The 21,847-nt window shown below is 38.3% G+C and overlaps 1 protein-coding gene across 50 annotated transcripts in view; it reads right to left on the reverse strand.

Moving 5' to 3' along the window:
• Positions 1 to 21,847, reverse strand: part of Clasp2 (cytoplasmic linker associated protein 2) — a 192,101-nt gene that overhangs the window by 66,895 nt on the left and 103,359 nt on the right. For 26 of the 50 annotated variants that reach the window (XM_075964306.1, XM_075964310.1, XM_075964309.1 and 23 more), the window contains 11 exons: positions 20,020 to 20,165; positions 15,785 to 15,920; positions 14,843 to 14,913; positions 12,906 to 12,965; positions 11,059 to 11,136; positions 10,179 to 10,346; positions 9,503 to 9,558; positions 8,362 to 8,535; positions 3,858 to 3,881; positions 2,344 to 2,361; positions 192 to 293 (listed from right to left, as the gene is read on the reverse strand). In XM_075964306.1, coding sequence (XP_075820421.1) covers positions 192 to 293; positions 2,344 to 2,361; positions 3,858 to 3,881; positions 8,362 to 8,535; positions 9,503 to 9,558; positions 10,179 to 10,346; positions 11,059 to 11,136; positions 12,906 to 12,965; positions 14,843 to 14,913; positions 15,785 to 15,920; positions 20,020 to 20,165 — 1,033 coding nt within the window. Of the gene's footprint in view, positions 1 to 15; positions 43 to 191; positions 294 to 2,343; positions 2,362 to 3,857; positions 3,882 to 8,361; positions 8,536 to 9,502; positions 9,559 to 10,178; positions 10,347 to 11,058; positions 11,137 to 12,905; positions 12,966 to 14,842; positions 14,914 to 15,784; positions 15,921 to 20,019; positions 20,166 to 21,847 lie in introns of all 50 variants that reach the window. The other 24 variants (XM_075964304.1, XM_075964303.1, XM_075964295.1 and 21 more) reach the window with 5 other exon arrangements.

Below are 21,847 nucleotides of genomic sequence, written 5' to 3' on the forward strand. Positions count from 1 at the left end.
ATTGAAAAAAAATACCTTCATTTTTGTCAGGTGATGATGAACCTAAAGTACAGAACAAGAACTCAGTATGTGGCTTTCGCTTTTAAAACCAGCTTTGAATTTACCCACTGTTCATCTCCTAACAAGCAATATAAAGAAACACATTCATCCCAGCAGACTGACAGACAGAGGGACTGATAAGCAGTACATACGCTGAGACTGAGACACCATTTTTGTCCGGCTTCTTCCTCTAGAATCAGTCTTGGCATTCCCCACAGCAGCAAGTGGTGTAGAAAGCTTAGCTCTCACACGACCTGAGAATTAAATATCAACAATTAAAATACTTCCTATAATAGTATTTAGTAATAAAAAAGGGGATCACCACTATTTTCAATATTTTTAACTTCTGAAATAAGGTAGCCATTATTTACATGTTACACATCTCTTACAAATGTAAAGGTACACAGTCTAGGGTCTGCTTCCTGAGATGGCACTTCACTTGGGCTTGTCTGGAATTCCTCGGCTTTGGAGTCTCCTGCCTTAGCTTCCAAATATCTGGGACTAGAGCCTGTATAGCACCAAGCCCAGGAATATATTGCTTTATATAAATTCTATATAAAGACTAAATTAAACTATAGAATACTTTCACTCTTACTGGTTATAACTAATTATGCTGAACATGGTAGTATGTACCTTTAATCTCAGCACTTAGGAAGCAGCTGGATCTCTTTTGAAGTTCTAGACAAGACTGTTCTACATAGTGAGACACTCAAAAGACAAAAAACAAAACAAAATCCCCCAAAATTTCCAGTTCCTAGGAAATGAAGATTGTTCTCAAATATACTCCAGAGATTTAAACAGCCCCAAGCAATCTTTTCAACTGGCAGTGTACTTCTAAAGAGGTTGCAGGAAGAGATGTCACAGCCAAGCAATCTTTTTAGATCAGACAGGTACCGATACACACGGCTGTGCTCGCTCCTTTCTCCAGACCAACCATTTTACTAGAAGGGATTCAGGGAAGTGGAGTGCCTATAGCAGAGCACTTCCCAGATGCATTCCTTTCACATTTACCTCCACTCATTCCCTCGGGAAGACCAGACTACAAATATCCTCACTATATTGCTAGAGTTGAGGGGAGGGGAGAGGGAAACTCACTATGTAGATCAGGCTGGCCTAGAACTGAGACCGGCATGATCACAGACACATGTCACGCCACCTGGCTACTTCTAGAGCTCTTGAACTAAAAAAAATATGTTCATCAACTTGTCTGTATAAGCTGCCACTAGCAATAACCAGCGACAGTAAAATCTCTACTGCTAGGCACTCCGGTGCTCTCCAGAAACAGTATAAAACAGATATACAACGATGTTGCACACAGTTTAAAAAAATTACGAGGCACAATTTGTAGGGAACTCTAAAATTCTGACTAGTCATCCAGTATGACCGTACTCATTAGGAAAGAACATACCGAGGAGCAGGACTGGGTGAGGTCAGAAAAGGTGAAGGAGGCCAGAGTGAAGCAGAGGCAAAATCAGAGGAGCATGGGCACAGCCCGAGTGCTGTCAACTACAAGGCCCAGGCCTCAGACCTTAGGAGCCTGCTCTGGGCTAGAGAGAAGTAGTGCAGTGAGGCCTAGTGATTACTTCTGAATAAAGAATTCATCCACAATCTAGCCACATACTAACGCTATAAATTAAAAAGAGCTGAAGTAAGCTGCCATTCATGTCGAAGTGAGAGAAAAAACATCATGTTTCAAATCAAAGGCTTTAATGAGAAAGCCTTCAGGAAAGATAAATATAAAACTTGAGCTCTTTTCACTTCTACAAATTCAGAAGGAATGAATATTTTTTTCAGGTGAACTGATTCAGGAAAGTATATGCAGCAAGTACTTATATTCTCAAACCAAATTTGAAAATTCCCTAGTCACTGATTTCAAAATTAACAAGAGACAATTAAAAATAGATGGAATAAAAGTATTTGATGTCCAACGATAAAGCAGCATACCTACAAAGCAGAAATGACTTGGCATTAACTTTCTTAAAAGCAAAAATAAAAGGAAAGCATTTCTATTGTCATTACTGGGAAAAATGAAATTATATACAATATTTTATTAAACATGTTAAGCAATTATGTTTCCTAGTATGAGATGATCTAAGATATAAAGCAAAACTGCATGATGAAGAATTAGAAAAAAATTTACACACAATGAACAGAACCAAATGTGGGGTGCAGAAGCTACCACAGCTGGCAGATGACCAAGGTCCGCAGCTCAATTAGCCTGTTTTAGTCTCAGCACTTAAGTCCTACCAATGAAAATAATGTGGTAGAGGTATTTGTGTTACTAACAAAATATTTACTTCTTACCATCTTCAGATGCTGTTCCTAAATAAGAGAAATAAAACAATATTTCAACAAATTCTGAAAATGCTACCTTATAATCCCCTCCCCCAAGATTCATCTGAAAACGTGAAATCAGAGCATAACTTTTAGTCAGATAGGCTTTAGTCTTGAAAACATTCAAATGAGAAAAGAATAGCTAACACCAAAAAAGTTAAAACCAGACAACTAAAAATAGCAAATTTCTTTAGTTAACACTTCTGTATTTCATTCTTAAATTTTAAAAGGGTGGAATAAATCCGAAAAATTAATTAATTAAGAACAATTTAACTCTTTAATTATTTTTCCTCGGAAATAAAGGTTTATATAGACTTTTCTACAGCTGAAATATTCTGTGCTCATTTTCACAAGATAGCTCATAAAGCAACTACGAAAAATACAAACAAACAACTGGTTAGTATAGAAATCAAATCCATGATCCAGGTTCCATTTGCCTATTTTTTTTTTCACCAAAGCACAAGCAAATTCAAAGACCCAACAGTTGTCCTTAGCTAATTACTCAGCAGAATTACTTACAATGTGTGTGAGATCTGCTGACACGAGCAAGCACACCCATGAGAACACACTGGTACTACAGGGCAGGGACGCACATGGCACACTTTAAAATGGGGGAGTGAACAGCAGTGAAGCCTCAAAAAGGTGGTTGATTATGACCCAAACAAGAAAAATACTTTGATTAAAAAGTGATAAATTTTCTAAATACTCCAGCAATATCAAGGTTAGAGGATATCTAAGAGTAAAGAAAGAGAGAGAAAGAGAGAGGGAGAAAGAAATCCCCTCTTGAAGGCTGTTATTTCATTCAAAACATTTTAATTATGAAATACTTTAAAAAGAGATACTAAAAATAACATGTTCACAACATGAGCTTAAATAAAGCTCCCATTTCATTATAAAAGAAAAAAATTGAGGTCAATTTGTAGAGTTTGTGTAATAATTAAGAGAAAAAGTGTCTTGTTTCAGTATCTTTCTACAAATTCTTTAAGAAAGCCCCAGTTTCCAGATAATACTAGAGGCCTTGACAGAGTGAAGAGATGACGATTCCTCTCTGGTGTCACAGAACACTGCGCAGATCCGTTACTAAATTAAGTAACTACAGACAAACTGCCATAATTTCAATATTGGAATTTAAAAAGTAAAGCTTAAACTTCAGTTTAATTAAATGTCTCATGTTTTAAGGCAAAAGACCTATCAGAGCCCTTTCCATTCTCTGAAGCCAGTATAGTAAAAGAAAATAAGAAATTAAAAATGAGTCCTATTTTTCAGGGTTCATGTGAAATATTTTAGGTACCTGATTTAAGCTGCAAAAAAAGTACAAGAAGATCTGAAATGGATATAAGTAACTAAAAATTCAACCAGTGAGTCATGTAGCCATTTTCACATTAAAATTCTAGATTAATAAGTAGTATATTTTCTGAAGATTATAAAAGAATAAACAAGAACCCAATAGAAATGTGGAAAAGAATTATAAAAGTAACTCTTACCATCCATCTTGTCAGAAGTATCCTCTTTGATGAAAGAGCAAGCAAAGAACAGAGGAAAACTTAGTGTATTAGAAAGAAGATGCCATCATCCCCTCCCCTTCCTTTTTAAAGACAACAATTCACTGTATAGGTTCGGTATGCCAGCTGGCTGCTCACAAATCCCATCTTTTCTCTGAACTTTCAGCTCCTATAATCACACATGGGGAACAACCTAAGAACTCTCTGTCTATTCCATGAGTTGATAGCGAAAAATCACACAGCCATATGGTCAGACAGTACTACTGAAGCCCTGGCCTTTAATAGCTGGCACAACAAAGAGTTAACATGGTAGGATCGACAACAATACTACTGTTTTTGAGGCCAGGGTGTCACAATCCTTTTGCCCCAGCCTCCCTGCAGTCATGGATATATGCCACCATGCTTGGGTGCTGTTGCTCTGCAGCAAGTCCTGTGCGTGAGTGATGCTGGCTTCTGCTAACTCAGCTCTGAACGCTCCCCTATAAAAATAAAGTTAAGTGACAGTAGAGGCATAGCAGTCTGCCTGAACCACTTTGAAACAGTATGATTTGTGGCGAGCATCTACTTTCTTCTGGGTGTCTGGAATTCTGATAATTGTGGCTTGCAGCCCCCTCTCCCTACTCCACCCTGGACTAGTAAATGAGTGTCTCTGGCAGATGTACGTGTTGACATGTTGCTGCATTCATGCCAGAGGAAGGAGTCTACCTAAGCCCAGCCCTAGAGTAAGAACTAAAACATACATTGGACACCCAGACGACTGGACCAGGCTTTCTCCCTGTTGGTTCTGCTGTGTGACCTTAAACATAGCAGAGCCCCAAATACATGGCAGTATGCCAAGTCTAAAAATGTCCATCCTCTGTACCCCACTCAGTGACTACTGAAAATCTTAAGTCTCTTCTTGGACCAAGAATTCCCAGGGAGAAAATTACAATCTTCCAATAACATTCTCCTTAATACCCACCTGCTGCTGCAGCCACCAAGTCTGAAACTACCACTCCCTCCTTTTCCTTTTCCACTGGCTCTGAGAAACTGCTGCCATCCACAGCAAGGCTGCCTCCCAGGCCTGCTCTCCACATCCCTCTCCTCACAGCTTTCACAGAAGCTCCTCCAGGAAGCTCTCTCTTTATCCTTGCACCTCTTTCTCCCTAAACTGACTAACCACATCTGTGAACAGGCAAATGTAACTCCAAAATATCTTTTTAAAAGGAGAAGGAGAAAAGTGCCAGAACTGTGAGGCGCTTCAAAGTTCTTTCACCCATTTTCCTGTCCATCAGCATGGGAATAATTTGTAGATTCCATTGCGAACTTCTTCCACAACCAACCGAATTTTAGTTATCACCAAATGACCTTACCCAAACTATTTGTTTTCTTTTCCATTCAACTTATTCCATATACCCACTTATTGAGAATAAGTATAAAAATATCCACGCATGTTAGGTAAGCATTTTATCATGAGCTCTACCTCCAATATAACACACAACACACACTGACCATCTTGTATGACACTAAGCTTCCTCTACAGAAGTTAAGAGGTAAATTTCAAAACACTCAAGCCACCTTTCTCCCAAAGAATTTAGTGCTTTAGAGAAAATAAAAGCAAATTAACCAGTGGCAAGCACACTAAAGACTGTATGAAATTTAAAGTTACTCTTTCTTTTCATACCCATTTTATAACAACTGTTTCCTAAACATCTGGTCACACCAGCAACTTCAACTCAAAAATCCATCAAAGTCAACAAACCTTTAGCCTCTTATTTCTCATCAACATATGAACAGACTGAAAATCTGAGCACAGAATTACCAGATCCTCAGTACCTATCAGAAGCCCTGTTAAGAACTAAATGCAAGAAGTGTTTGCTGAAAAAGAATGATATACTCATTCTAAATTCTGTATGCTCATCCATGACAAGACTCAATGTAGAAGAAAGTAGAGCCCACCAATCACAAGCGTATGAGGATGCATGGGCACAGAGGTAAGGTGTGTGTTGCTACCAGCTTCTAGGTAGGCGCTCAGATCTTCACTCAGATCCTCAAGTTTGTGTAGCAAGTGCTTTACCATAGAGAGAAACATCCCAACCATGTTTTCATTTTCTTTTCTTTCACTGAAATAGTGTCTCCCTTTGCAGCCCTGGGTGGCCTGGAACCCAGAGACCTGTCTATCTGCCTCCCCAGCTCAGACTAAAGGCAGCAACCAAAATAACTAGATTTCAGTTTGTTTTTATTTCTCCTCCTCCTTCCTTTTCTTTTTCTTCTTTTTCTCCCCTCCTTTTGTAACCAGTTTTTATTTCATTAGGTTGACTGAACCCTCTAAGTCAACCCCTCAAAACTTTGCTGAGGCAGAGGCCATTTTAATCTCTACATCTCAAGGGAATCTACTCCCCACTCTACATAACAAAACTAAAACAAAGCTGAGCCCAGAGTTTCCAGTACATTCCGTGGATCTTAGGAGTGTCACAGTCTTTCTAAACACCATCTCTACCCAGATGCCTGCAGTCAGGAACATCTGTAGCATGGAGACCATGCATATCGTTAGAACACTACACCAGGGGCTGGAGAGATGGCTAGGAGGTAAGAGCACTGACTGTTGTTCCAGAGGTCCTGAGTTCAATTCCCAGCAACTACGAGGTGGCTCACAATCATCTGTAATGAGATCTGCAGGCATTAACATGGTATACATAACTAAATCTTAAAAAAAAAAAGAACATCACACCATAATTATATTGCTAAACAGCACAAGATTCTATTTAGTGAACAATGCACAGGTATAGTAAGGGAATGTCTTAGTTCCAAAGAAAATCAGATAAAACAACAGACCAAATTCTGGGGTAGAAGGTTGTTTTTTTTTATTACTTGGTATTATTATTTAAATACTAGATTATTGGAAAACTTTTCAAGTTTATTGTTAATATTATTACCATTATTATTATATTATGTGTGTATCCATGTCCCTATCCATATGTGCTATGGAACACATATGGAGGTCAGAGGATAATTTACAGTAGTAAGTCTCATCTTCTGTCATGTCAGTCCTGATGATTAAACTCAGTCCATCAGTCTTGGCAGCAGCTGCCTTTACTTACTGAGCCAATTTGATGGCCCTGGATCTAAACTCTCAACATTTAAAAAGGCTTCACACACAAAATTGTCATTTAGAAAATAGTGTATCATATTAATTCACTTCAGCACTGTTTTTGATAAGGCCCTGTTCATCACATTTTCAACGACAGTGGGCATTTATCTAACCTTTCCTTTATATTTATAAGTCTTTTAAATTGCATGTGTTTGACCATGGTTAAAAATCCAACATTTGTTTTGGTGTTTACAGGCAGCAGTGGTTACATATTTCATTTTTATGATCTATGTAAGCACATCTGCATTCAATTTGGAAAGCATTGCCATCGTAGCTTTTCTTGTGGAATGTGACAAAAATTGTCTCACAGCTACTTGATTTTATATTTTCACATTAGACTTAAAATCTAAGACTTTTCAACCATAGTTGCTTTTATATTTAGACATTATTTTTTTCTGTGATGTGAGATTAGATGAATCCTTATCTGTTCAGTTTTCAACAGTTGTCTTACAGTTTTGTTCCAGATTCTGGTCATCTAGAATGTATTATAACAGTGTGTATAACAGGTTATAATTTATACTTATAAAAATTGGAAATACCTGTCTCAACATTATGCACTGACAAATCTATCCTTACTTCATCATTCTAAAACAGTGCCTGCCATTCTAGCACATACAAATTCATGTCCCAAATCTCTGTGCTCTTCATTGTATGCCAGACCATCACTACAACTGCAGAAGGAAAACAGAAGTATGCAACAGAGACACAACAGGGATAGCCAGCCTTAAAACTTGAAAGCTGATGGATCTGAAAACATACAAGAAGAAAAAGAAAAAAACAACAACTGCCGTGGGAGCACATTCTGCTCCTTCAGCCAATAGCCTTTAAGATACCAGGCGTGGTCTCTTATACTGTATAAGCAGCAGAAAATGCATGCCCGCTCTCTCTTGCTTCAGGCTCCTCTATTCCTGTTTGCACAGAGGACTGTTGTAGAACAGTGAATGTCAAGTTTTCCCCTTAAATAAATAATCCTTTTATTATCCATAATTCTGAACTGGTGTGGGATTGTTTTATGACTTAAGCCTTCAAACAACCAATCCCAACAAACATTTGGAACGCATATCTAAGTTTGATTAGACACAGACGGTCTCCTCAGTTTTCCCTTATCCCCAAAGGTAAAGGAATAGATAACCAGTGGGTAGGTTTGCCATAAGTGCGGTTAGGAAAATCCTATAGGCAATCGTGGAATCAAGAACAACGTTTAATCAAGACAAGGAAGAAAATGGGGAAAAGTAGAAACAAGGTGGCTAATAGATACATGGGTCATCTCTAGCAGGAAAGAAGGAAATAAAAATGGGTATGCCATATCATTTTGTCTTCACTGAGACCAGGAAAGAATGCATTTGGCTGTCTTACCAAGCGATGCATAGGAACCTGGATTCAGGGCACCTGCCCCTAACCGCCCACTTCGCACAGCCTGTCCAGCGGCATGATGCGCTTTGGCACCAGCTGCAGCATTCACATCGATGTCACTTCGAGAACGCTGCAGGCTTCCTGGAAGGGAGCTGGTTTTGCTGCCTCCCACTGACACTATAGAAAACAAGTAAGCCTGTGTTTATATTGTTGCAAACAAACAATAAAACAAGAACTGGAAACTATCATGAGCTAATCGTCTATGGCAACACATGATCCACAAGGCAGCAGTGGCCAAATGGACAGCACAGTAATGTCACTTTCAAGTCAGAGTGCCTCAGTTTGTTATGATACTTTAGTTTTAGTCAGTAATTTTGAATAGTTCTTTGTTTCGATTTTCTCCCACAGGAAAATGGGGAATTTTGGCTATAAAACTGACAAGTCTGTTTTGGTATTTGAAGAGGTGATATCTAGGATTGATTTGGGAGAACAAAACCCTATAACACATGACAGCATTATTATTCTTGACTACTAGAAAATACAAAAATTACTGTAGAAATGGGAATATTAAAAAATTAATGGAGGTTTGTTACTCTCAGGAAGTCTGAGCCAAGTCATTAAACCTCTGAAATTTAGTTTCAGCTTTTTTTAAAAATATTTATTTATTATGTATACAATATTCTGTCTGCATGTATGCCTGAAGGCCAGAAGAAGGCACCAGACCTCATTACAGATGGTTGTGAGCCACCATGTGGTTGCTGGGAATTGAACTCAGGACCTTTGGAAGAGTAGGCAATGTTCTTAACCACTGAGCCATCTCTCCAGCCCCTAGTTTCAGTTTTTAAAAGAAGTTTTAGCATACTATGAGCCAGCATGCGTTAATGGTTGTGAAATCAACCAAGTGGATCCTATTCAGCATTTTAACACATAAAACAGAAAGGAAAACTGTTCACAAAAGTCTAGGTAAGCACTGCTTCCCAAAGCTTAGGCTGATACACATGCACACAGAGTCACAGTGTGTGCGTGCATGTGCGACTCCTGGTTTATGAAAAATATTTTCTCATTGCAGATCACATCAAAGCAGTTTAAAGGCTACTGCTTGGTGACAAAATAAGCTATAACTCTTACTCTAAGAAGCAATTACCTCTTCCAGCCACAGTTGATGGATTCGCTGTAGACCATTTAGAAGAAAAAGGACGACTGGAAGGTTAGAAAAAAAAATGCTTTAGTAGGAAGACTTAATTGAACACTTTAAGAATGAAACAGCAACTATCAAGAAAGTTGAGAAATTTTCCTTTAAAAACAGGTGTTTTCAAGAACTAGCAATAAACCAAAGTAATTGGCAATGAAAAAACAGAGATCAAGTTACTTTCTTCACTCTGGTTTTTAGCATATAGAAAACTCAATGTCAGCACTACCAGTCACTTGCGTCCTAAAGTATTTTACTTAGAAGAAAGAGACAGCGTGGTTATTACTTGCATACAGGCAGCAGAGCACACTAGATTCTGTCTCATGTGACTCCTCCAATGTCGTGTCCTGGAAATGCACTATTCACCCGTATCAATGATTTTACGGTATAAAGGAATGCACATTAGTCGAATGTTCCCAAACATGAACATATAGAAACAAAATGTGGATCACTAAATTCTTAAAATAAAACTCAAAAAAATAGAAAAACTAGTATACGGTCTAACACTAACAGTAGACCAAAGAAATTAAGTAAAACCAAGTCATCTTTTCAAGGTCTTAGTAGATGCAAGCTCTTCAACTGAAGTAGTTGGAGCGAGGAACACACATAACTATCAAGTGTATGACCTTACTTGAGACTTTCTTGTGAGCTAGATGAGGACCTGTCTGACTGTGGAAGAGACGCTATACTGCCAGAACTCTTTAAGTAAGTTTGAAGACTTTTCTGATATGATGGCTCAAGGGAATTATACAACGTTTCAGCTTCACCAGGAAAGTGGTTCCTGAGACCCATATATGTTCTGTAAAGAAAAGAAAAGTACATTAGTAACAGCTTGTCATGACCAGAGGAACACAAACACACATCTTTTTAATGGATTCACTGTGTCAGTTGAAAATCGGGTAAATTGAGTGAATTCCCGTAGAAAAATTGCAGGTTTTTGAAAAAGTAGGTTTCGGTTCACAGCCTGGTGGTGTCACTAACAGTTCATGTAGCCCTGAGTGAACCTCCAATCTAAGACTTCAGATGCATCTATGGAGACAGTATCACTTTTTCAGGAATATCTTCAGAATTAAAAAGTTAAAAATAAGCCAGCTGTGGTGGTGCAGAAGGCAGAGGCTGGTGGATCTGTGTAAGTTCAAGGCCAGGCTGGTGCACAGAGTGAGTCAGGTCAGCCAGAGCTACAAAGTGAGAACCTATCTCAAAAAGGGTAGGAGTGAGGGGTGCACCAAGAGCCTTACTTAGTGTTAGGAGCATAATACCTACTCAATAAATGCAGCTTTCTTATTGACAATGAAAGTGAATACTCTCTAATGGAAAGAGAACAATGATAATGTTCTATGACAAGCAAAGAGTTAGTGGATAAAATAACAATTCTGCTGAATTGTTATTTCAAACAATAATGGAGATATTGGTGATACAATCATCTCTAAATGTAATTCATTAAGAACAATAACAAAAATACCTCAAAGTATGTTTAATTAAATTTTCACAAAAATAAAGAACAGACTTACTTTCTTGCCTCCACTCTGGCCTCAGCATCAGCATCATGAATTCCCTTCTTAATAGTTTCAACCAAGACAGCTGCATGCCTACACAACAAATGCATCTTTATGTTAATACTATATTTCACCACGAATAATAGTTTTTCCTAAATGGTACACATCTACCCCAAAGGAGGGGGAAAAGTGGAAGAGTATTTAGTGAAATAATTAAGATTGTAGCATTTTCTATCTCTTTTTCCTTTCTCTTTGTAAAGGTAGAGTGTTGCTATACAACCCAGGAAGGTCTTGAACCCCAAACAATCTTCCTATATCAGACTCCAGAGTGCCGAGACTGCCAGTGTGTAATACAATACCTACCACCCTTTACTCTTTGAGATGAAATCTTTCTATGCAGCCTGAGCCAAACTGACTTAGTTCTCTCTCCCCACCCTTCAACTAGGTGGGATGACAGGTATGGCATGCTCAAAGATTATAGGAGTTTCTAACAATTTGCCCTAAACATATCACCCATATATTGCTACCTTCTGATAATTCAGTGACTATAAATCTCACAGTAATTATTTCTATAGAATTCTGACAACAGGTAAATAAATATTCAGTATTTAAATTTAAAACTTATTATAAATTTGAGGGTGAAAAATATTCGTATGGTTGGCTCTTCACTATCCTACAATTGTAAAAAAATTATTTGTTACAAGTATGATCTAGCTCAGTGGTTCTCAACTTTCCTAACGCTATACGACCCTTTAATACAATTCCTCATGTTGTGGTGACTCCCAACAATAATGAATAGTTATTTTCATTGCTACTTCATAACTGTAATTTTGCTAATGTTATGAATTGCAATGTAAATATCTGATATGCAGGACATCTGATATGTGACTCCTATGAAAGGAACATTCAACCCACAAAGGGGTCGCAACCCATAGATTGAGAACCTTTGATCTAACCAATACATAAATACCTGCCACAAAACAAAAACTTGAATAAAAACCTTTGAATTACTTCATGCTTATGGTTTAAAAAATCCTATTAAAAAACAAAGAAATAAAAAAAAAACCTGTAAGAGCTGTAGAGATGGCTTAACAGTTTAGAGCACATACTGTTTCTGCAGATGACTGGAGTTTGATCCCCAGAAACCACATCAGGCAGCTCATAGCTTACTGTAATTCTAGCCTCAGGGGATCTGATACCTTTGGCTGCCTAGGGTACCCATATCCATGGACATACTCACACATACACTTTTTAAAAAATTCTTTTAAAAAAAAACTGTGAAGAATTCCATTAAAATAGAAATCAGCAATATACTCAAAAAATCAGCAATACACTCATAAAAATGCAGGCTGTCTCTGATGCCTGGAAAATAAAAGTAGCATGAAATAATACTTACACAGCCCTGTACAGTGCTAACTAGCTGTTCACACTCTCCCTCATGTCAGAGTTACAACAGCTGCTGTCCAGTGACACCTGTCAGCTACTGTAGAGAAACAGTCCAACAAATTCTTGGTTTTTTGTTTGTTTTTGTTTTTTAGATATCTTCCTTCAAACAGGAGGCCCCTTTCTTCTGACAAACCATTCACTACATGAGAGACTGCAATTCAAGGAATCTACCTCTTATAACGCTTTTCAAAACATTTTCCTAATTCCACATGAAGGATGTTACATCCCCTACTCTACCTAAGGGGCCATCACACAACCCACCAAAGCCACGCTATTCACAGCTCTGAGCACAGGAGGACAGAGCACCTCAGCTCTAAGGAAGGAAGATAAGGACAAAATCAGAAACAACGTAGAACATGCTCCTGTAGGACTGCTGCCATGAGAAGGGGAATAAAATGTGTGTGTAGGGTGCCTACCTCTCCAGTGAATGAGTCTGCCACTCCTGCAGCAACAGATCTAAAAATTCAAACGAACGCCTGAAAAATAAATGCTAAATTACAATTAAACATACTGAGAAACACATTCACACTGTCTTTCAAAATACTTCATTTTGCCCCTGAATTAAACACACAAGACAGGGCTCAGTGATGAAGAGCTTCCAGAGGAGCAGGGTTCAACTCTCAGCACCCACATGGCAACTCACAACTGTCCATAACTCCAGTTCCAAGAAATCTGATACTTTCACACCAATGCACATAAAACAAAGATTACCTTAATTAGAAGAAAAACCTGATCTAAATGACTTAATATTACTATGCTTAATAGCTTAAAGGGACTTTTAAGTCCTATAATTTAATTTCAAAATATCCATTAAAAGTAAAATGTTTATGATGGAGCCCAAAGGAATGGCTCTGCAGGGACACATGACTACAAAGTAGTCCTTTGACTTTCACATGTGCTGTGCAGTCCCAACATACATTACACACAGACAGAATGAAATATGCAGGGATAGCCAATAAATACATGACTGTCTACAACTTTTGTTTATACTTAATTATGTGCACATAGGGTTTTAAAGCAAATTTATGTGTGTTTTCTCCTAAGCCCTCTAATTCTCAGTGTCAGCCATTCTGTTCTTCATTTGTAGGTTTTGAAAAAAAATGGGCTGTTAGCCAGATTTAACTATGGGCTGCTATTTTCTGACTGCTGAGATTTCAGAGTTGACCACAGAACTGGTCTAAAAATTTTAAATCACATAAAGGACATAATGCCTTATCCAGTCTTTGTCCAATGACAAAGGGCAAATTGGATTGCTCTCCAACATTCAATGAACAAATACTCGGCCTAAAGATACAAATACGGTTCTTATATTTGTTGTGGTCTTGATTCTTAAGTGTTAGGGAATGCTCTACCACCGAAATACATTATTAGCCTTCAGGTCTTAATTGCTGATGCCCGTAAGTTTTGATGAAATCAAGGTAGGTAAGATGGTGCACACCTGAAATCTCAGCACTCAAGAACTGAAGGCAGAATAATCATGAGTTCAAGGCCAGCCTGAAAATACTGTAAAACCTTTTCTCAAAATGAATGAATGTTCTTTTTTCCAGAAATCATAAAGAAAAATAGAGGGACTAACAGACTTAATTTATCTATTTACTGTCTTATACAACCCTTAAATGTTTCATCTGCAGTCTCTAGAGTGAACTCATTAGCCCCATAATTTACATATGCACTGAGATATACAATAGTGCAGCTGTAGAATTCTAGATATTCCTAACTCTGTACTCTGAAGGACAAGGCAATTGGTGAACTACATAAACCACACCTGAAGTGATAAGTCTGCTAAACATGAGCGCTCACAACAGTTGCTCTATCCCCCTTCCCTTTAAATAGGATGTGGTTAAAAAGCTTGTATCATAAGCTAAAGAGACGACTAGGTGAGGAAGGGTGCTCACTGCCAGGCTGGGGAACTGATTTGGAGGCCCAGGATTCACATGGTTAAAAAAAGAACGTCTACTGATCGCCACAAGAGTACGAGGAGAAGTGTGCATTCCTGTGTGTACCCATGCACACGCGCATGCGCAGACAGACAGACAGTAAAGGTAAAAAATCTGAAAAATCATATCATTGTTATAATGAAAAGGTAATTTTAAGAAGTCATAACTGTTACACTAAATTAAGAGTTCAATGTAAGCTGGGTAGTGGTGGTGCACGCCTTTAATCCCAGTACTCTGGAGGCAGAGGCAGGCGGATCTCTGTGAGTTAGAGGCTAGGATGGTCTACAGAGCGAGCTCTAGGACAGGCTCTAAAGCTACACATAAAAATCCTGTCTCGAAAACAAACAAACAAAAACAATTAAATGTATTACTTAGTAGTAAAATTTATACTAAAAACCTTTCCCGCTCAAACTTACCTCCTCACAGGCACTGATTTTGATGTACAGTTGCTTGTTATTAACGGTATAAGTCTGGGTACATGGGTATGCTGAAAAAGATATTTTAGAAAAGCATGAAAGCACTGTGCATATCATGTAGTGCCTCTGTGTGTTTTATACGCAAGGGCTTAGCTATGGAATAGCCAGAAAGAGTTGCAAATCAGATCTACAGAAACCCAAATTCCCCAAATCAGAGTAATAATGATGATGGTATAGTTTTCAAGAGAGAGTTGTGAAGCCACCAATATGTAATGAAGACAAATTGTTTTCATGCCCAGAAAAATCTGTGAGGTCAACACAAAGGGCTGTGTGTGTGTAGAAATAATAATCACATGTCAGTGAGATCACAGTACACTCATTCTCAACTATAGTGAAGTGTTGACTGTAAACAAGCTTTCATTCTGGCTGAATTGCACGGCTCTTAGGAGTCTAGTAAGCAATAGTTATTGCCCTCCAACTTCTAATTGTTAGGGCTTTCCTTTAGTGAAGTAAACACTAAAATGCTCATTATAGATAGAGAATCTATGCATGGATATGTGTCACCTATGGACTGGCACTTTTCTCATTCCTGATTTAGCTATTAAGTACTCCATTTCTGATATTTTATGAAATTATAAAATTAACTTTTTCAAAATCTCTACGTATATAGCATCGTATATTGTTTGCTGCTTTAATGACTACCTACAACATCTGTGATTACATATACAAGTACACAAATATACCTGTATATATGGATTGTGTTCCATATTCAAATGAGTATATTTTTCAATATTCTGCATTTACATGTTTTATATTAACTATGTACTGCTTTTATTATCAGAAAAATAATTCAAAAGTAATTATCTTTCTTTTAGAGGTAAATTAATAATAATATGAATAAATTAAGTATATGGATGTGGTGGGAATCTCTGAGAAACCTACCCGAATAATAAATCTAATTGCCGCACATCCGGAAGTTGCCATGACTTTTGCACTATTGGGGACAAGATTAAAAAGTGTAGGTACAATGGCTTCAGCGCCGTGATCGAACTTGTTTCCCAAAACCGTTGAAAGGTGGCTACAAAGAAAAATAAAAATTATTTCAATATTAAAGACAGACAATTTTTATTTATTTGTTTATTTTGAGGAAGAGTTCACCCCTAAGGCTAGCATAAAATTTGATTTGTAGCCAAGGATGACTCTGAACTCCTGATCCTCTTGCACCACCTGCACTTGTGCATCACTTAGGAGGTGCCGTTTTTTCAAAGCCAGCGAGAGCTTAATTCATACTCCTGCCAACTGAGCTGCACCCCCACCCTACAGGTATCATAACTTTTCTTCTTCCCACCTAGTAACTGGCGAGCCAAAGACAAAATATGGTGTTTTATTTATTTCTGTGGCATTTACAGATGCTATATGATCACAGCATCAACCTATGAAAGCTAAGTAAACGTTCAATAAAATTATTACTATGATTGTGGGTTTTCTTCAGATATTTCTACTCTGATCCCTCAACAACCCAAAGTCCAAAATATTTTACTCTTAAGTTCCAAATCTTACACAAATTAATGTTTCGAAAAACATTCCCTATTTTGATTATGATTAGTGGTACAGTTACTTTTTGTGGGGGAAGGGAGTCACAAATATTCTGACCTCTTTGGGGCAGAATTTAAGAATCCATTACTAAAATTCTAGTATCTCCTAAATTCAGTAATCTTAAGGACATCTGCAATTTCTTTCCACATTTGTAATTCTTCCTCTCTTTCTCACTCTCTGTGTGTGTGTGTACACGTGTGCACATGAGTGTAGAGGACAGAGAACAGGCTCAGGAGTCATCCTCAAGAATACCATCTATTCTCTCTCATTGTGTGTGTCTGTGTACACGTGTGCACATGTACATGGTGTGGAGGACAGAGAACAGGTTCATGAGTCATCCTCAAGAATACCATCTATTCTCTTTCATTGGCCTGGGATCACCAACTAAAGTAGATTGCCTGGCCACCAAATCTTGGGATCTTCCTGTCTCCACTTAGCCAGTGCTGAGATTAGAAGTACACACGGCACTCCTAATGCTGCACAGCAAGGTTACCCACTGAGCTCTCTGCCTAGCCCTAACTAGCTTCAGTTAAAACACTCAGAAAGGAAGTCGTCACTACTGACAGCTTTGACAATGCTTGTGATATTAGTAATTTCAACATACACAGAATCTTTATTTGTTTAATGTTTTATTTTAGGGAGATAAGGTCTTATGTAGCCTGTGCAGGCCTTGAATTCATTCAAAGCCCAGGATGATCTTTAACTCTGGACCCCCCTATCTCCACCTCCGAAGTGCTAAGATTACATGTCTGCAATATGCTCAACAGTTTACCATCTTATTGCAAATACATGGTTGGGATATAATTTGTGCCTAAAATTAAGGTTCTTGATTCAAAAAGGTATTCAAGACTAAAGAGTTATTTACTAGTGTTCAGTTACACAGGCAGTTTTCCAATCTCTTGATTCCTAGGCAAAAAGAGTTCTCAAGTCTACAGTCTTCCTTTAAAGAGTATACGTTCTTTTCCAGCAGGCAGGTAATATGCCTGGGAGAGGTGAGACCTACAGCAGCTGGTTTAGTCCAATCTGCACAAGGGCTTTTCTGGAGTCTCTGCAGAATGTGCTGGGCACTAACTAGGATTCTGGAAAGTCAAATGTAAAAGTTGTCCTGAATGAGCCCTGGGAACTGGGGTTTGCCTCCATGTTGGGAAGCAGTGGTTTCCCCTACTCCTCAGTGAGTTGTAGCTTTCACACATAGACCGGTATTTAGCTAGACCTAGGATCACATCGATTTCTATAGCTCTTGGGCAGTTTGTCTCTTTTCCCCACTGTTCTGTATACTAATCTTGGCTAGCTCAGCTTTCTGAAACTTGAATCTGTTTTCCTAATTTAGTGAGATTGCCTTGCTCTATGTGAGTCCCTACCACAGCCTCCATCTTTGCTTGGGCTCATAGCTTAGAACATAGGTGGGTGGAGTAAACAGAACAGAATGCTGGGAGGAAGAGGAAGTGAGCTCAGAGACTCGACAGCTTTCCTCTCGGCAGCAGACGCCTCAGAAGAGACGCCATGCCCCGCTCCCGGGCAGACACGTGCGATGAAGCTCCGACCCAGGATGGACGTAGGCTAGAATCTTCCCTGTAGGCGCACCTTGGGGTGCTACAAACGATATTAGATATGGGCTAGTCCAGGTGCGAGAATTAGCCTAGAAGAGGCTAGATAGAAATGGGCCAAGCAGTGTTTAAAAGAATACAGTTTGTGTGTTGTTATTTCGGGCATAAGCTAGCCGGTGGCGGGAGCTGGGTGGCAGAATGCAGCCCCACAGCTCCCACTACAGTGACTGCTTTGTTCATTTCCATCTTTCAAGTTACTCAGTTTTGCTTTCACTGTACATTCCCCGCAAAAAGTTATTTATTTACTCTGCAGTTTTCCTAGTCTGATTTTAAGTATATTTTGGTTCTTTTTTGAGAAGTATATTTATTGATTATTTTGTGTATGTATGATTGCCATGGCATACATGTCAAGATGAGAGGACAACACTCAGGAACCAGTTCTCTCCTTCCATCTGAGTCCAGGGGATTGAATTCAGTTTGCCAGTACATGCTCTTACCCACTGGACCATCTTACTGGTCCTTAATTGTGTTTTCCAAGATTACATTCATCAATTTCTGTTTTGTTTGTTTTCCCAAAGATATATCATCATTTTGGTATATTGGCATCACCTGGCAACCTTGGTAACATCCTTTGGATACAAGTCATCTATAGAGTTCCCTACTACAAGCTAATGAGGCCACCTGATCTCCCCTTTCTTGCACTCCCCATAATTTTTATATTCCCCCCTTTTTTCCTTAGAACAATAACACAACAGTAACTAGAAGATGTACTGGAGGGAGTTTTGTATTCCCTGTCTTCAAATAATACTTAAATGACCACACATGCAACAACACTCCTCAGGCAAGCGCAATGGTAAATGCGGTTTCAGGGGAAGAATATGAACACATAGATTGTGACAAACTAAGGTGTATGATTCGAATTTGCTAAGATATCAGAAATGGGGTACTTCATTACTACATAGCCAAATTAGGAATGGGAAAAGTAAGTATAGCTGGTTCTAGACCCATTCATTATTTTCCTATACACATGGAGTTGGCAAAAAAACAAAAAACAAAAAAAACCCAAAAACATCTCCAGGAGGCTGGTGTTCTAAGGTTGGGGTAAAGACTACGGAAGGGATTGGACCCATGGCCTGACACATACTAGCTTAGCATTCCACCACTGTGTCATAATTTCAGCAGCAGAAAGACTTTAAAAAGTAACAGAAAGGAAGAGAGACATAATAATTCGTAATAACTGAATCCACACGTACAATAAAAATGATTCTGGGGTCCCATATCAGCTTCTTTGGGGTGATCCTGCTATTGCTTTACTTACTGAACAATAATTCCATGATACTATATTCTACTGGAGTCATTCATAAAAAAAAAAAGTTAGCATTCCAGGAAATGTGCATACCCTTCATCCCAGGACTTGGAAAAGCAGAGGAAGTCAGGAGTCTGTGAGTTGAGGCTAGCCTGGTTTACATGGTGAGTTCATAGTCTGTTTTAGAACATTATTTTAATAAGTGTTACATTTGCTTGTGCTATGAAATGTTTGTTTACTGATGCAAACCTGTGCTACATTCTTTTATGTTACATTTGTTTAACTCTGTAAAGCTGTGCTGCTTTGCTGCTTTGCCTGTCTAAAATACCTGATTATTGATCTAATCAAGGCAGGAGAAAAGATAGGCATGGCTAGCAGGCAGAAAATAACTAGAAGGAGTATCTGAAAAGAGGATCAAAGAGTGAGAAAAGAAGGGGCCATACCTAAAATAAGAAGTAAAGAAAGGTATAAAGAAGGCAAGGTAAAAGTCCAGAGGCAAAAATTAGATGGAATAATCTAAGTTAGAAAATCTGACAAGAAACAAGCCAAGCTAAGGCTGCACATTTATAATAATAAGTCTCTGTGTGATGTATTTGGGAGCTGGGAGGCAGCCACAAAGAGTAAAGAGTAAAACAAAAAACACCGGACAGTCAGGGAGTCAGAGCTATATAGTAAGACCCTGTGCAAAAAACAAACAGAAGTCCTCAGCAGGAGAGGGATACACTTACGCAACAGTGATGCAAGCTTCTCTGACCACCTGGGATCTGAGATCCTTAGCAGACAGCTTAAGCGCTCCATCCAACAAACGTAAATGCTGGAAAAAGCAATCATATTGTGCAGCCCCAGCAACAAGTAGTGATCTGATTTTCTTAAGCTAAAAGAAAGAAAAATTTCATTATGATAGAAAAGGTGACAGTCTACATCATCTAAACATTACATTTTTCTTTAAAGTGAACTATATGGGCTTCATTACACTTACATAACTAAACTCAGACATTTTAGTGGCACTGCATGCATCTTGTAAATAAACATAAGAAAACAACAAAAATCTTTCTAAAAACAGCATTACAAGTTTAGTTATACATATATACAAAAACAATACATTTAAAATTTTAAATTATTCATTATTTTTTAATGTACAGTAAAATTTAATTACCATGAAATTTCTCATTTTAAAAGATTTAATTTGTGACATTTAAGTACATCCATAATGTGAGACAACCACAATTATTACTTATTAATAGCCTTAAATCCCTCCCCTGCTGTGTTATATGGGTGTGTGTGTTTAAGCTTATACAAAGGCCTCACATACATGCTAACTAAACAAGACACAATAAGTACATAATAAAAAACAAAGTGAGAAAAAGAAAACCTAATTTAAATTGAGTAAAGTAAATAAACAAAACTGTGTTCAGCTGCACTACTGATAGGCTAAGTCAAACTTGCAAGAAAGATACTATTTTTCCATCAGAGGCAAAAACTTTACAAACTTGATAGTATACAATACCAGATAGAAAGGCTCATAAAAAAAATGTGAGTCAAATATGAAAGTCTACAGTCTTTATTGATTGACTGAAATAAAGTTGAATGGACTCTTTTACTAAGAATCTACATGTAACTATTCTAGGCTATAGAAACAGAATTGTTACAAATATATGCAAAGACTCTGGACTCAGTTCAGTAGTGGAGTACTTATTTGATGTGGGAGTGTCATATATCCGTTGCTTTCATTGGTTAATTAATAAAGAAACTGCTTGGCCTGATAGGTTAGAACATAGGTAGGTGGACTAAACAGAACAGAATGCTGGGAGGAAAAGGAAGTGAGCTCAGAAGCCATGCCTCTCTCTCCAGGGCAGACGCGATGGAGCAAGCCACCAGGTCAGATATGCTGAATCTTTCCCGGTAAGACTGGTGCTACACAGATTACTAAAAATGGGTTAGGCAGAATGTGAGAATTAGCCAGTTAGAGGCTAGAGCTAGTGGGCCAAGCAGTGTTTAAAAGAATACAATTTGTGTGTTGTTATATTTAGGGGCATAAGCTAGCCAGACAGCTGGGAGCTGGGTGGCAGGAATGCAGCCCGCAGCTCCCTCAACAATTATTAACACCATACCAAAGCAAAAGGGGAGCACAGGACATTTATTACAACATTAAAGCTGAGCCTGCTGGTGACCCCTTTAGTCCCAGCACCCAAGGCAAAGGCAGGCCAATTTCCTTCAGTTTGAGGCCAGCCTGTTCTACAGAGCGAGCTGCTGTACAGCTAAGGATTCCAGGGAGACCCTATCTACAAAAACAAAAGAATAAACCCTGGTCAGTGGTAGTATACACCCTTAATCCCCAGCACTCAGAGGCAGAGGCAAGTGGATCTCTGAGTTTGAGATCAACCTGGTTTATATAGCAAGTTCCAGATCAGCCAGGCCTACACACAGAGAAACTCTATCTCAAAAACCAAACAAACAAACAAACAAACAAATGACAAAACATATAAACAAACAAAAAACAAAACAAAAATCTGTAAAATCACCAAATGAAAACAGTAAGTTACACATACACACGAA

This window comes from Microtus pennsylvanicus, chromosome 3 (assembly GCF_037038515.1).
Source record: "Microtus pennsylvanicus isolate mMicPen1 chromosome 3, mMicPen1.hap1, whole genome shotgun sequence".
Classification (NCBI taxonomy): domain Eukaryota; kingdom Metazoa; phylum Chordata; class Mammalia; order Rodentia; family Cricetidae; genus Microtus; species Microtus pennsylvanicus.